The sequence below is a fragment of the Carassius auratus genome, chromosome 7, assembly GCF_003368295.1.
Source record: "Carassius auratus strain Wakin chromosome 7, ASM336829v1, whole genome shotgun sequence".
Taxonomy (NCBI): domain Eukaryota; kingdom Metazoa; phylum Chordata; class Actinopteri; order Cypriniformes; family Cyprinidae; genus Carassius; species Carassius auratus.
The window spans coordinates 30,154,748-30,168,969 of NC_039249.1; the positions used below are offsets into that span (position 1 = coordinate 30,154,748).

A 14,222-nucleotide genomic window follows, 5' to 3' on the forward strand; every position below is an offset into this window, starting at 1 on the left:
GTGTATTTTAAATCTTGTTTTGTGTTATTTCATTCTGCAGCCCCTCATGGAAATGTGCTGAGTCTTCCTCACAGCTTCTTGACTTAGAACCGCAGACTTACTGTTATAACTTCAAGATTGATCTATTTTATTTTTTTTTTTATTTTTTTTTTTAAGTGTGTTTATTTTTAATGTGGTTTCAGACATTTGGACCCCGCCGTTTTTCATCTCTAAGTTTGAATCAGATATCTTTTTTTTTTTTTTTAAACAAAGATTGTGAACACTAATTGTGTGTTTTAAGTCATTGCATCATTTCCCACGACACACAACAGATTTCACTTCAATCCAGTAAATATTTGCATGCTTTTCCCTGGCAGAAGGACGGCGGACCATGTAATGGCTCTGTCCTCTCAAGCGCTAGTTGACAGTGAAACCTAATGGTACGTGAATAACTTACACACAGACAAAAACAACTAAGATGGAGACAAACTTGCCAAGAGAGCAACAGCACAGATGAAAGGTGGACCTGATCATCAATGACTCTGTTTATTTCCGTCCGGGCAAGGAAATGAGTGATTAGGATCTCAGATTGGTGGCACTAAACAGCTGGGGATGTTTACACAGGAAATTAGATGACTTTCTGTCCCCACTGTGCCATATGGAGTGATGCATTAGGATTATTCTGAGGATGAAACACAATTCAATGCCTCTATGAATTTCAGCAAGACGTTCATGCATAAAACTCCATTCTGTTAAGATGCAGCCAGATGCAGTTTCATGTTCATAAGTGTGCTATCTCATATTAAAAACCCATGTTTCTTTATCCCAATTAGACAATAAAACATTGCACACCCTGCGTCATGTCCATTGGATCCAGTCTTTCCTGCTTTATCCTCTCTTTTTATATCGTCATCTGTGCCTTGAAGTCAACGGCAGCAGAGTGTGCAAAGATAAGATGTGAGAGGTTTACAGGTTTTATTGAACGCTGTAGAAACTGGGAAATCTCATCCTGAAATGTGGCATGACACTTCGGGAGACTCGATATGTCACCACAGCAACGGATCATCGTCTACACAGCCTGACGGGTCAGAGAACATCACACGAACACAGGCCTGACAAAAACACCCAAGGTCAAAGCTCACTGCAGAGGCGTGACAGCATTGATCATTAAATCCACCCACGCTCTTTAATACACCAGAGTTTAAAACATCGTTTGGAGCAGAGAGCTGCATGTGGTTTTGCATCAAGGTTTTGTTCGTCCTGCTGTGATGGAATAGTGCTATTGAATCTGACGGACGTGAATAGCTGAATGATGGAGATAAAAGAATATAAAAACCTTGTGAAGTTCTCGGTGAGTTAAAGAAGGTGACACGAAAGTTAAAACAGTTAATGTTGTTGCTAAGAGCCTAAAATCCTTTCAGTCTTTAAAGGGGTAGTTTGAATTTCTCTCTTTTGTAAAACATAAAAGCAGCACATTTTGAAGAATTGCACTGGTCTCCATTGACTATGGAAGTCAATGGGGATCAGAAACTGTTTGTTAACCAACATTCTTCAAAATATCTGCTTTTTTTTTCCTTCCTTCTTTCTTTTTTTTTTTTTTTTTTTTTTTGTTCTGCAGAAGAAATAAAACATTTTTGGAAATATTTGAGGTTATGTAAACAATAACAGAAGTTTCATTTTGGGGTGAACCCTTTAAAGGAGCACTCACTGATTTTTGCCTATTAAAATAATTCATTCATTTTTATTCATTAAGAAATAAATGGCACTTTTGAATTTTTTTTAAATGATGTACAATCACATGAAATGAACACTCCAGTCATATAAGTAGTACAGTAAAAGCTGATTTATTCTGCTTTAAGCAGGTCATCTCCAAGTTAAGATCACACGACTAGCTGAATTCTCTGACTTTATCTCAAAAACCTTCCTGTTAAGGAATGGAATAAATTATGAATGTCTCTTTGGTAATAGCACAATGCTATAAAATAACTATGTATGACTTGTATCGGCCAATAAACATACACAGATTTAACTAAAAATATAATCTTAAATATAAAATACAATAGCTTAAAATACAACCTTTAATTGTTGGTTGTTTCGCACAGCTTTTTTGAGAAAGGATGATTCTAATATAGTCTCAGTTATGACATGCATTGGTGCTTAAAGTGCAATATTTTACAATAATTATTCTGTTTTTGTTAGATAAAATCTATTCACATTTCAAGTGGTTGTGTGAAAGGCACACACTGGTTCACTTTTTGTGATCTCACTAGACTGGAAAGCAAGCAACAGAAAAAAGTAATGCTCCTTTAGGCAAATATTTTGCCTTTGCTATCAAAAAAAGAGAAAAATAACAAACATTGTTGAAAGCTAATCAGCGGCTGTCAAGGGGAGTATTTATTGTGAAATACCCTAAAAGCATGGTTGCTGCAACCACAGATTTTTAGGAGAGCTGAGATAAAAGACAGGCCACAGCTGAAGCCCCCTAAACATGGTCTAGCTATAGCTATGTTTGAAAGAGATGTGTAATGATGAGAATGTAAAAAGAGGCTCTGAATTGCTATCATTACAATCAGTATAATTAGAATCCTGCTTGGGAAGGTCCAGCTTGCACAGATGAAGCTATCAGATGTCACTACACACGGCTAAATCTCAAATAATCCTGAATTCTGATGAGCTCTCACAGCCATAATGACTGTTCAGTGACTCTACTCACATTTTTGTAAAACTCCAGGAAACATAACTATACACAGGCCTACAATTCACACAAATTATGATTACAAAGGCAGATGATCAGTTGATTTACTTCCAATACTATGTTATGACCTCAAAAACATTTTTACCATAAAGCAAGTTTTGTAAACAAGTACATTTGATGTTTGTCACATAACCAGCTCAATATGGAAATCTTTTCTGACATAGTAAATTTGCTCCATAGCTCACCGGGTACAGCATTGCACTTGTACCGTGGAGCACAAAAGCTCAAAGACTTAGAAGCAAACAAAACTAATCTTCCTGTAGCTCAGTTGGTAGAGCACTGCTATATCAAGCGCAAGGTTGGGGGTTCGATTCCCTGGGAACACATGATATGTAAAAATTGATAGCCTGAATGCACTGTAAGTTGCAGCGTCTGTTAAATGCATAAATTAAATTTTACATTTTTTCATTTAAATTGACATGGCTGCATCGGCAAATGCATTTTTATCTCAAGTTTGCATTTGTTAATATTATCTGTTAGTTTTAGGGTTTAGTGTAGGATTTAAAACACAACAGAGCTTTCACCTTTCAGCACCCCTCAACAGACATTTCATTTCCAAACTGAGGTGACACATACAATAACCAATGTAAAAAAAAGTTGCCAGATTTCTGTTCATCTGTTCCGGATAAAACAGAACATGATGTGCAAGAAGCAATCATTCTGTAGAAATGTTGTCAAAGGCACATTTTCCCAATGAGCATGAGTTGAATAATAGCCTAAAATGAGAATTAATTCTCATCTTTCCATCTTTTGTTCCATATAAGAAAGCAAGCCATAAGGATGAGTAAATTATGACACAATTTACAATTCTAGGTGAACTGTATCTAAGTTCTTGACCTTATTTTGAACACACACCTATTTATTGCTATCCTCACTTACATAAGTGCATAAGTTACATAAGTGTCCTGCACCCACTAGTAAAACAATTATCAAAAATTATATCTGGTGTTTGTATAATTTTTGGTCTGACTGTATATATATATTTATATGTACTAATGGCATAAGGGCTTCCACATGATCTAATATGGTCTCCTACACTCATCCTAATTGCATCTCCATAACAACAAACAGCTACAAAGTCACTGCCCAGCTAGCAGCTGAACCACACGAGGAGGCTTTAAAAATCAGTTTCGCATTAGCAGCAGTTCAACAACCCCCAAGGTGTCGCTCTAGCTTCCTACACTTGAGGAATACTGTCACTGGATTTGCTGTTAAGAAGCTGCTTTAATCAGCCTCACGTAGTTGGTCTTGCGTTATACTCAACACAAGTTTTTCATGCAACTGAACAGATCAGAAGAGAAATATGCAAAACGGTCTGTATTGACCAGTGCAGGCAGATAATTTATTATTTTAAACTAAAGTGATTTTAACCTTCAAGGACTTTGGATTTGATATGATCGCCATAATCAGATTTAGGTGAGACTCTATCCTCATCATTTTTCTCCATTAGAGAAGGCAAGAAAAGAGCTGAATTGATCAGAACTTCTGCAGCACTACAGAAGTTGCTGAGGCAGCACTGAGGTTAACAGCAGATGTTCCCGCATCACAAATAAGAAAGTTTATTGTATATGCTGCAGCCTTAATGTGGGCTGCTTACCATAGTCCTTGAGGCGAGATGGAGTTTATATATTGTCAAATATGTGAGAAGTAGACCAGGGAGTTTCAAAATGATGATGCCAAGGACCCTTAAATATCATGTGTGCCCCTTAAAGCTGCGGTAGGTAACTTTTGACGCTCTAGCGGTTAATAAACAGAACTGCTTGCGTCTTGCGGAAGAACATCGTAGCCGGATCTACTTCTCTCTGTTTATGTCTATGAAGAATCACAAAGGTACTGGGTTACTCCGCCGCGGTACCCCCGAAGCAATCTAAAATAGTCCGAATATAAACACTTATTATAGGTGCACCCTAGTGATTCAGGACAGGCTAAAAACACGGTTTGGAAAATGGATTCATGGTGTATTCGCTTGTTATATACATTTTTCTACATTTTGAACACAAACAAAGTTACGCAGCTCTGATTTGTTGTTTCTTACCGGGAGCGGATGACTTTCTGCAAATGGCAATAGGACCACTGGGAGGAGCCAGAGGAGCTTGATTTTTTTCACAGATTATCTGTCTCATATTCTACTGTCAGGACATAATGACAGGTTTAACAAATATGTAAAAAATATATTTTTACAAATTTACCTACTGCAGCTTTAAGATGAAAAGTAAATTGCCCACAAAAATGCAACATACAGTTTCTTTATTTGGGAAACTTGTGCAAACTTGGGCACATTTCTTACATACTATATAATGCCCTCAAGGTTTGTAAAAATGAACCACTATAAATGTCATCTTCATGAAGCATATGTGAGCCGTGCAGAATGGAGTCCTGCTCAGTCAGAGAGAACCTCACTTCTCAAGTCAAGCTGCATGTCTGACTGCTCATGTGTGGGTTTTCACACAGGGACGGGTATATTTACTACCACAGCTCAACAACATCTTACCATCTCACACAGCTCTACCAGCCAATTAAAAATATGATTTACGACTTAAGCAAGTTCTGAATCTCTTAAATCAAATCAAACAGCCGAAACCAACAGTGATGCTTTAAATGGTAAATAGGCTTTGACGCTTTATTTTTTATTTATTTTTACAACAAATAGAAGTTTTAACATTTCAAACAAACACTTTTATAAACCATATATAAAAATTTAATTATTTACACATCAAAAACTTTTGGTAATCAATCATAATGTACAGCTGTATAACACTCCCAGGTCATTAACAGCTCTTTGTGTGCTTGCTTTTTCTGCACCCTCCACCACTGGACATGTTTTGTTTTTTTCACCCCGTTGAAATGTATTATTCTGTAACAGGTGCTTAAACTAAAACTTAAAGCTTAAAATTTTAGATTTACAGTTATGCTATTACAACACAGCCAAAAGATGCACAAAGTTTCACCCTCGGGGCACGACAGCTTCAATTCAACATCAGCTCCAGTCCGTCGTAGCCCACCCATACACTTTATTTACATTTTGATAACGCTGGCCATACAATGCTCCTCTACATCTGACAGTGACCAAAAAGCCTACTTAGCTGAACATAAAAATTAATGTTAAACGGAAATGCCATGAAACAGAAAAGGTTAAAGCCAAAAGGCATATTTGATCTGACCTTTACATTACGTACCTGGCTAATTACTTCCCCTTCTGCATAAAATGCATAACTGAGATTTAAAGGTTAAACTCCCATAGCTGCTTGATTTGGGGTTTATGAATAGATAAAGGAAATGTGTGCAAAAGTTTCAAAGGCTCTTGTGTGTTTAACCTGAAATGGCAATCAACAACGCAAAACCATTTCAGACTTCAATTAGGCCAAGAAACCAGGTCTGGGTGAATATGAGAAGGTGCCATCAAGAAGCAAAAACACACAAATAGCCATTGAACTAAAAGAGCATGAAGGCAACTGAAGTGTTTCTAAATGCTAACTTGCGATTAAAAAGACATGCATTGGAATAACCTCCGTCCAAACAGGTTAATCACATGTCAGTAGCACTCATGATGACTCAACTTCACCTGAGCTTTAAAACTTCATCAGATCACGAAACTAAAAGGAATTTCAAGCTGGCTCTGGTTCACGCATGTTGGTTTGAGGTGGCATGAGCGTCAGCAGAGTGCAGGTGGACGACACGCTAGAAAACCTCTCATGGAGCGAGTTGTTACCGTTCCACCCGGGAACCACAGAGGATTCTACGGAGTTCACGCAGCTTGACTCAATGATAGAACCTGGACAGAGTCCTAGACATAGTCTCCGAAGTACCAAATGGAATTTCCTTCTAAAGCTATGGTTGATCCAGAAGTAGAAGATACAATTGAGGAAGCCATTGGAGGTTGGTAACCACACAGCAATAAACTCGATCCATTCGGGGACACCACTGCCGGATATCGCTGTGAACAAGGAAAACATGCTTTAGGACTTATACTTTCTTCAATATATTAGCATCATGATAATAGGTACTAAATGAAAGAAATTTACAAAGCAGCATCTTTTTTTTTTTTTTTTTTTTTTTTACTATGGTGGTGTTCAATTTCTATTAAAAAGGTATTCAAACTACAACATTTAACAAAAAAAAAAAAAAAAAAAAAAAAAAAAAAAACTCTAGTCAACAGCCATCATGTGTATGATATGGAAGCCTGTTTCCTCCATTAAATGGAAAATAAAAAAGGCAACTGCGAATCTCTCTCACAATTATGACTTTAACTCAAAAAATTGTGTTTATATCACACAATTCTGAGAAATAAAGTCAGAACTGCGAGATATAAACTCACAATTCTAAGAAAAGATCAGCCCCCCTCCCCCCCACAAATTGCGCAAAGTCAGAATTGCGAGATATAAATTCGCAATTGCGAGAAAAAAGTCAGAATTGCGAGGAAAAAAAGAATTGCGATGAAGAAAAAAAAAAAAAAAAAAGTCACATTTGCAATTTGAGATCTCACAATTCCGACTTCGTAACTTGCAAAAAAATACTAATAAATAAATATCCATGTATATAAATGTCCATAAATATAATTCAAATGTCAATTAACTGTAAAAACAGCTGCTAAATTTTAACGTTTAACCATCTCAGGTAACTGCTTCCAGAATGATGGATGTGTCAGAAAACAGTATTCTTAAATACTTCAGTACTATTTTTTATTTACTAATTTAATATGGAAGTTTTTTTTTTTTACTTGACACAAATGGACACAACCGAAGTAGTCAGTAAACAAGCACTGTCAAGCTCCAGAAAGGACAAACAAGTTCCATAAAAGCGGACAATTTAAATGCTATGCAGGAGGTCTTCAGTCTCCTCGTCTTCCATCTCAGCTCCCCTGAACCTCTGTGATTATCTCTTCATGTTTGCTGAAAACAGCAGTTGCAGTAAGCTATCTGAGGTCACTGCACTCCGAGTCCTTCCCTTATTGGTTGTAAGAAAGTTATCATATTAAATTTCCCTCTCTCCAGTCATATAGGCCTAGGCGCCATAACCACAGACAGCTGCCAAACATGTATAAACATGCACTCGTGAAAGCTATGCTTTTCAGTGAAATTACAAACAAAATAAAATAAAAGCAATGATAACACTTTATAATAAGGTTCCAGATGTTAATATTAGTTATTATGAACTAATAATGAATACTTTTAAAGCATGTATTTATCTTAATTGTATAATGTTTACTAATGTTATTAAAAATGGATCGGTACCTACTGTATTAATATTTAAAGAGACCTCAGTTAATATTATGAACAGCTGCATTTTTATTAACCCAATAAAAGGATTAATAAAAATATATTCCTCCAGTCCTTGTTAGTTAACCTGTAAAGTTTTGGAACTGAAGTAATACTAGATCTCACAATACCAAATACACCAATGCAAAATACAAGGGCTGTCAAAACGTTAAAAGAATGGCAATAATTTATTTTTCAAGCTCATAACACTGCATTTTCCATAAACTGTCCACAGCATTTTACACATACATTTTTTTAAATATATTTTTTAAATGGAAAATATAAATTTTAACCTTCATATTGCAAAATATAATTTTTAAATGTATTTCAGGAGGCAACAAATATGAATTTAGAAATGTCTTGAATTTTAAAAATATATATAGACTGCCAGTCAGTTTTTGAAGGTTTTTTTAAGGAAGTATTTTCTGCTCAACAAGCCTGTTTGATCTAAAGTGCAGCAAAAACTGTAAAAAATTGAAATTTTTACCATTTAAAATATATTTCCTATTTGAACATTTTAAAATATAATTTAGTCCTGCGATTTAAAAGGTGAATTTTTGCATCATTACTCCAGTCTTCAGGGTCACATGATCCTTCAGAAATCATTCTAGTATTCTGATTTTCTGCTCAAAAAAACTATTATTATCATCATTATTATTATTATTATTATTATTATTAAAAACACCCGAGTAGAATTTTTCCAGGCCTACTTTGATGAATAACAAATTTCGAAAAATAGAAATATTTTGCTAAGTTTTACATTGTTAAATGTATTAATTTCTATAATTTACTTCCCTCAAAATAATAAAATTATACTGATCTTTTGAATGGTATAGTATAATGTTACAAAATGTTATATTATATATATATATATATATATATATATATAGATAGATAGATAGATAGATAGATAGATAGATAGATAGATAGATAGATAGATAGATAGATGCTGATCTTTGGATCTTTATATACATTTATTCATAAATTGTTTTAAATATTGATAAATAATGATTGTAATAATAAATGTTTCTTACACAGCAAATCAGCATATTAGAATGATTTCTGAAGGATCATGTGACACTGAAGACTGGAGGAAGGATGCTAAAAATTCAGCTTTGAAATCACAGGAAAAAAGTTGAGTTTAAAAAAATATATATTAAAATAAAAAGCAGTTATTTTAAATAGCAAAAATCTCACAATATTACTGCCTTTGTTGTGTGTTTTTTATCAAATAAATGCAGGCTTGGTGAGCATAAGATAATTCTTAAAAAAAAAAAAAAACTTGTTGCATTTTCGAAACTATATTTATATTTAAATGCTTTCACAAATGGGTTTAGAAGACCAGGATGATTCTATTAATAATGATCTCACCGTTGTACAGCATGATGACCATGCAGGGCGTCCAGCAGGTGTAGTAAACAGTCATGACTGGCACTAACACGCGCAAGGCGACTTTAGGCCTGTATCCTCCACCCCAGCTGTGCCTTCTCAGCTTCAGCCTCTGTCTCTTCGCGGCTATCCACAGTCTGAGGTTACAGAAGGTCATGATGGCCGAGCACGGGAAGAAGATGAAGCACGTCAGAGACAGAGAGTAAGAGACATTGCTGGAGTACAGCGGGTTGCACACGAGCGAGGCTCTGGAGAACTGCACTTCAATGATGCCCTCCGGGAACGAGATGGGCACGAGGAGGACGGGAGGGAAGCCCCAGGCGAAGGCGATCAGCAGCAGCGCTCGTCTCCTGGTCAGCACGGTGGAGTACTTCAGAGGGTAAAACACTGCGATGTATCGCTCCAGACTGATGGTTGCAAGGGTGTACATGCAGGTGGAATAAATAGTCGCGTTGAAAAATGCCACGACGTGACAGAAGGGGTCCGGGCCCCCGTTGTATTCTTTCATGAAACTCACGCACAGATTGAGCGGCATGAGGAGCAGCCCGAACGCCGAGTCCGCTCCCGTTAACGATAAAAGAAAGTACCGAGAGTTTCTCGACCACCCCGATACCGCCGAAGCTATGACCATCACCACAGCGATGTTTCCCAGAGTTATCATCACTCCCAAAACCGATATAATCCCGACTTTAATGTGGCGGTGGGCCTCCAGTGTCCCCTGTAGATCCGTGACATTCAAGTCCACATCAGCTGATGGGATGGAAAGGTTGTTTATGCTGGACATCATGGCGCATTTCCATCAGTGACCCATGGCTATTTGAAAAATCCTTATTTTTAAAACCTCACAAATAGTTTCGACAAAGATCAACTGTATGCAAACAGAATCTACAACTGCTGACGCTTCAGAAGAGATGAACACCTGTGGCAAATCAAGACCTGTCACGTGATGCTGCCTTAATTGCCGCATCGTTACAGGTGGCCCGTTTTTGAACAGCCATGTTTTTGGAGGACACATTGGGGAATGGCGTTAATAAACCTACTTGTTTTACTTTTAATATTTGTGTAAAGGAATATTTTTCTAGAGTTATTTGGAATCATGTGTTGCATTGTTGAAGTCACAACAAAATGTAGCTTTCCAGAGATGAAAGTTGATGGTCACACGGCAGATGCAGAAAAGGTTTAAACGTAACTCTATTTGGGAAAGGCCTTAAAATGATTTAATATTTATTAAGTACAAAAATTTAAGGTAATAATAATTTTAAAAAGGTTTAAACATAACTCTGTTTTGGAAAGGCCTTAAAATTATTTAATATTTTTTAAGTAGGCCTACAAATATTTAAGATAATAAAAAAAAGAATGATTTTTATGAATTAACAGAAAAGTATTAGAAGATGCAGTAAAAAAATAAATAAGTAAATCATTAAAAATGAATAAATTGAATAAGAAAGGCTTTAAAATTCTCAAGATTCAAAACCCATTGTACAAAATCTTCTCAATGCCATCTGTCACCTTTTATAAGTAAAATTATTAAAGATAATAAAGAAGTATTTTTATAAGGTAAACATAATTGTTAGTAATATTTCAAAACAAACTCTTTCTTAGGTTTACATGCTATACATCATTTTTTAGAAACGTCATGTTAAAGTATGAGGCTCAGCATCAGGCTTTTGAAGAACAGAGTAGTCTCTTTTATAAAGATCTCTTTGATTTACATTACAAGCTATCACAATTTCATCTTACTTTTTGGCCATATAAATATCAGCAGCTGCACCAAATAACATATTTTTGATCAGTTTGTTAAGCTTCTGAATAAAATGTAGGTGTTTATATATTTATTTTTTATTCCATGTTTTCACTATATCATACTGTATGGGCCGTATAAGAGCCTGATGTGTTATTTTATTCATCTATTTATTTATTTAAAAAAAGAAAATATATTTTTCTGAGTAATATTTCTTGTATCATGGTTCATTAAACTATAAAACCTTTCTTAATCCAAAAACTATTTAATGATGTCTTTATTTCTAATGTCAAGTGGTATTCAAAGGAGCGACTGCAGTGTTCCTAAGAAAAATATTGTATAAAAAGCATTAACTGAATACATTTTGCTCAGAATACTATTTTAATTAACCCATTTACATTATTTTGATTGAGCTGACAGCTTGGGCATACTGAGAAGAATGAATTTAGACTCTACATGGGACTATAATTATTCAGTCCTCATGCTGATTATATTTTTAACTTTCTGTTTTTTAAGTCAAAGGGACATTTTCAAACTTTCATTTTGAGTTTTCTTAAAGTAAACAGACACTCAAAAAGTTTATAGTTCACCTCAAACAATGAAAACTCTATCATTATTTACTTATCCTTGTTTTCAAAATTGCTCCAACCCTGTATGAGTTTCTTTGTTCTTTTGAACACAAAAGATATTTGAAAACTCTTGGTAACAAAACAGTTCCTAGCCATTAACTTCCATAATATATATATTATTTTTTTTCAGTCAGTGCACCAGCAACTGTTTGGGCACCAACAATCTTCAAAATATCTTCTTTTGTGTTCAGCAGAAGAAAGAAACTGGTTTGGAACAACTTCAAGGTAAAGTAAACAGAATTTAAATTTTGGGGTAAACTACCCCTTTTAAAGTTGAAATTAGATACAAAAGTTTAAATGAAGTCTATAAGGTTTGGGCTAAATTAATTGCAGTGTTGAACCACAGTGAATGCCATAATATATAGTGGAATGTAGAGAACATACTCTATGCAAACACGTTCAACAATGTAGAGTTTCCAGTAGTTTTTACACTGATGAGTAGAATTACTTTGTGGCTTGACAGCAAAGCATTTAGCTGGCTGGTTCCCTGACAACTATCCAAGTTAATTATTAGAGAAGTAAATAAGTGTTATTTAGGTGCTCAAGTGAAACATGATACAATCATGAATGACAGCAGCAGCAAGATTGCTTAAGGTGTTTCAGCCTGCTGAGATGTTTCTCTTATGTGTTAATTCAGAGCCGAAACATTAAAATGCATATTTTGTCCTGTAGATAAGGTTAGATTGTTGGGAAGACTTGCATGCAAATCATGAATCGTTTAAAGAGCCACACAGATGGGAAATCAAAAATTACCTGTATTACAGTGTATGATGTTGCTGTCCATCAGTGTAAACAATGTGCAAAGTAATTAAACCAAAAAGTACATGATTTATAAGGTTATTGGCTTCTAAAGTAAGGAGTCGACTCTGAATCGCTGAAACGAGTCGTTATAGATTTCAAATCTTTTGCCCATCTCTATGTGCATAACCAGAACACTTTGCATAATAATCTCCGCCTACCGTTTTGGGAGAAACGGAACTCTGACCTGCCCCACCCCCCCCCCCCCACACACACACAGACGCTCTGGTTGGTGTGATAGCGTCATGTCGAGGAGACCGTTTGTTTTATTTTCACTGCCAAATAATGAAGATCAGAAGAACCAATGGCTAAAATTCATTTTTACCACAATACCAGAGCAGTGGTATACCGTTTGGCCATAAAAGAGAGTTTATTACCAACTTTATTTAGACCAACGAGCATCTCCGAATCACAACGCGAAGTATGATTATGAAGTTATGTGTTTGTTTTCTCCCGAGCGTCTTATGTGTGGTGTCTGCAGCCTGTCTGCGCTGATCTTCATTTACAAACACGTCATTAAAATGAAGTGTAACTTCAGAATACTCAACGAAGAGACATGAGAGAGATATCTATAGAAAGTTTGACATGTCTAAACAAGTTCTGCCGAAAACAGATATTCTGTGATAAAGTAATCCATATGGAAACAACGCAATGTCTGTTTTTCATGTCTCCCTTCATTATATCTAATGTGACCACGCCCCCGCGCTGAACGCGCTATTCAGATTCAAACTGAAGCGCGCGGCTTAAATACGCACACACAGAAGAAAAAGCAGCGAGACTGTTCGAGTTTTTTATTTTACTGTTTGCTTCGCGGTGAGAGGAATAAAACATAATTCACCCCAAACAGATGCTAACGCATTGTTTACCATGAAGTTGTGTGCGGAACAACCAATCAAAACTATGTCAGCTGACCAATCAGAACACAGTATGCAACCGGAAGCTGGGGTTTAAGGAAACTGAATCTTTTGAACAGCTTCGTGCGAACCGTTTGGGGATCTCTGAGAATTGAGGTAGTTTTAAAATGATATTTTGACAAAATGACAATGTTTTTTAACCTTGGATGGATTTAAACCTAATGTACAGGACTTATAAACATTGATAGGAAGCTTAGAATTTTCATCTTACTGGCTCTTTAATTTGTCTACACCCAAACATGTGCAAGGGGCGCTTGTGAACATTTCAATCATCTTTTGATTCAGAAAAGAGGCTCTTGATTTATCAGAGGAGCTTATTAGATAAAAATCTTGTTTTTATTCCTTTTAATAACATCACAAAACCTCCCAGCTGTCATTTTTGCAGCATGACTGCAGTAGTTAGTGTGACAACTGACACGAGTGAGCATGAAGCTTTGATTGAAGCTGAGTGGGAAGTGAAAGGGGAGTTTGATTCAAGATTAAAGTCGTGCTATGCATGTATAGACTCATGTACGTCACCTCAGACGTTTGCTCATCTGACATTCTATTGTTGATTCAAGGGGAAATTAAGCTTTAACGACAGTTCATTTCTCGATCAGTGTGACGGTTTGATGTCTCACTTTAACTTTAAACACATTCCGGCTTTGGCCTATACTTGCAGATTAGGCCAGTTTATTTGATCTTTTCACAAATTAATCGCTTAAACCATTAGTCATGCTCAGTTATAAATATACTCATTTGATATGAAATAACGGTTTAAGT

The 14,222-nt window shown here is 35.8% G+C and overlaps 1 protein-coding gene across 1 annotated transcript; it reads right to left on the reverse strand.

Moving 5' to 3' along the window:
* Positions 1 to 5,676: 5,676 nt before the first annotated feature.
* LOC113106454 (adenosine receptor A2b) lies at positions 5,677 to 10,381 on the reverse strand. The gene is made up of 2 exons (XM_026268390.1): positions 9,361 to 10,381; positions 5,677 to 6,668 (listed from the first exon to the last, which is right to left on the reverse strand). Exons 1-2 carry the CDS (start codon positions 10,163 to 10,165, stop codon positions 6,340 to 6,342), a joined length of 1,134 nt encoding a protein of 377 aa, XP_026124175.1. The 5' UTR covers positions 10,166 to 10,381; the 3' UTR covers positions 5,677 to 6,339.
* Positions 10,382 to 14,222: the final 3,841 nt, after the last annotated feature.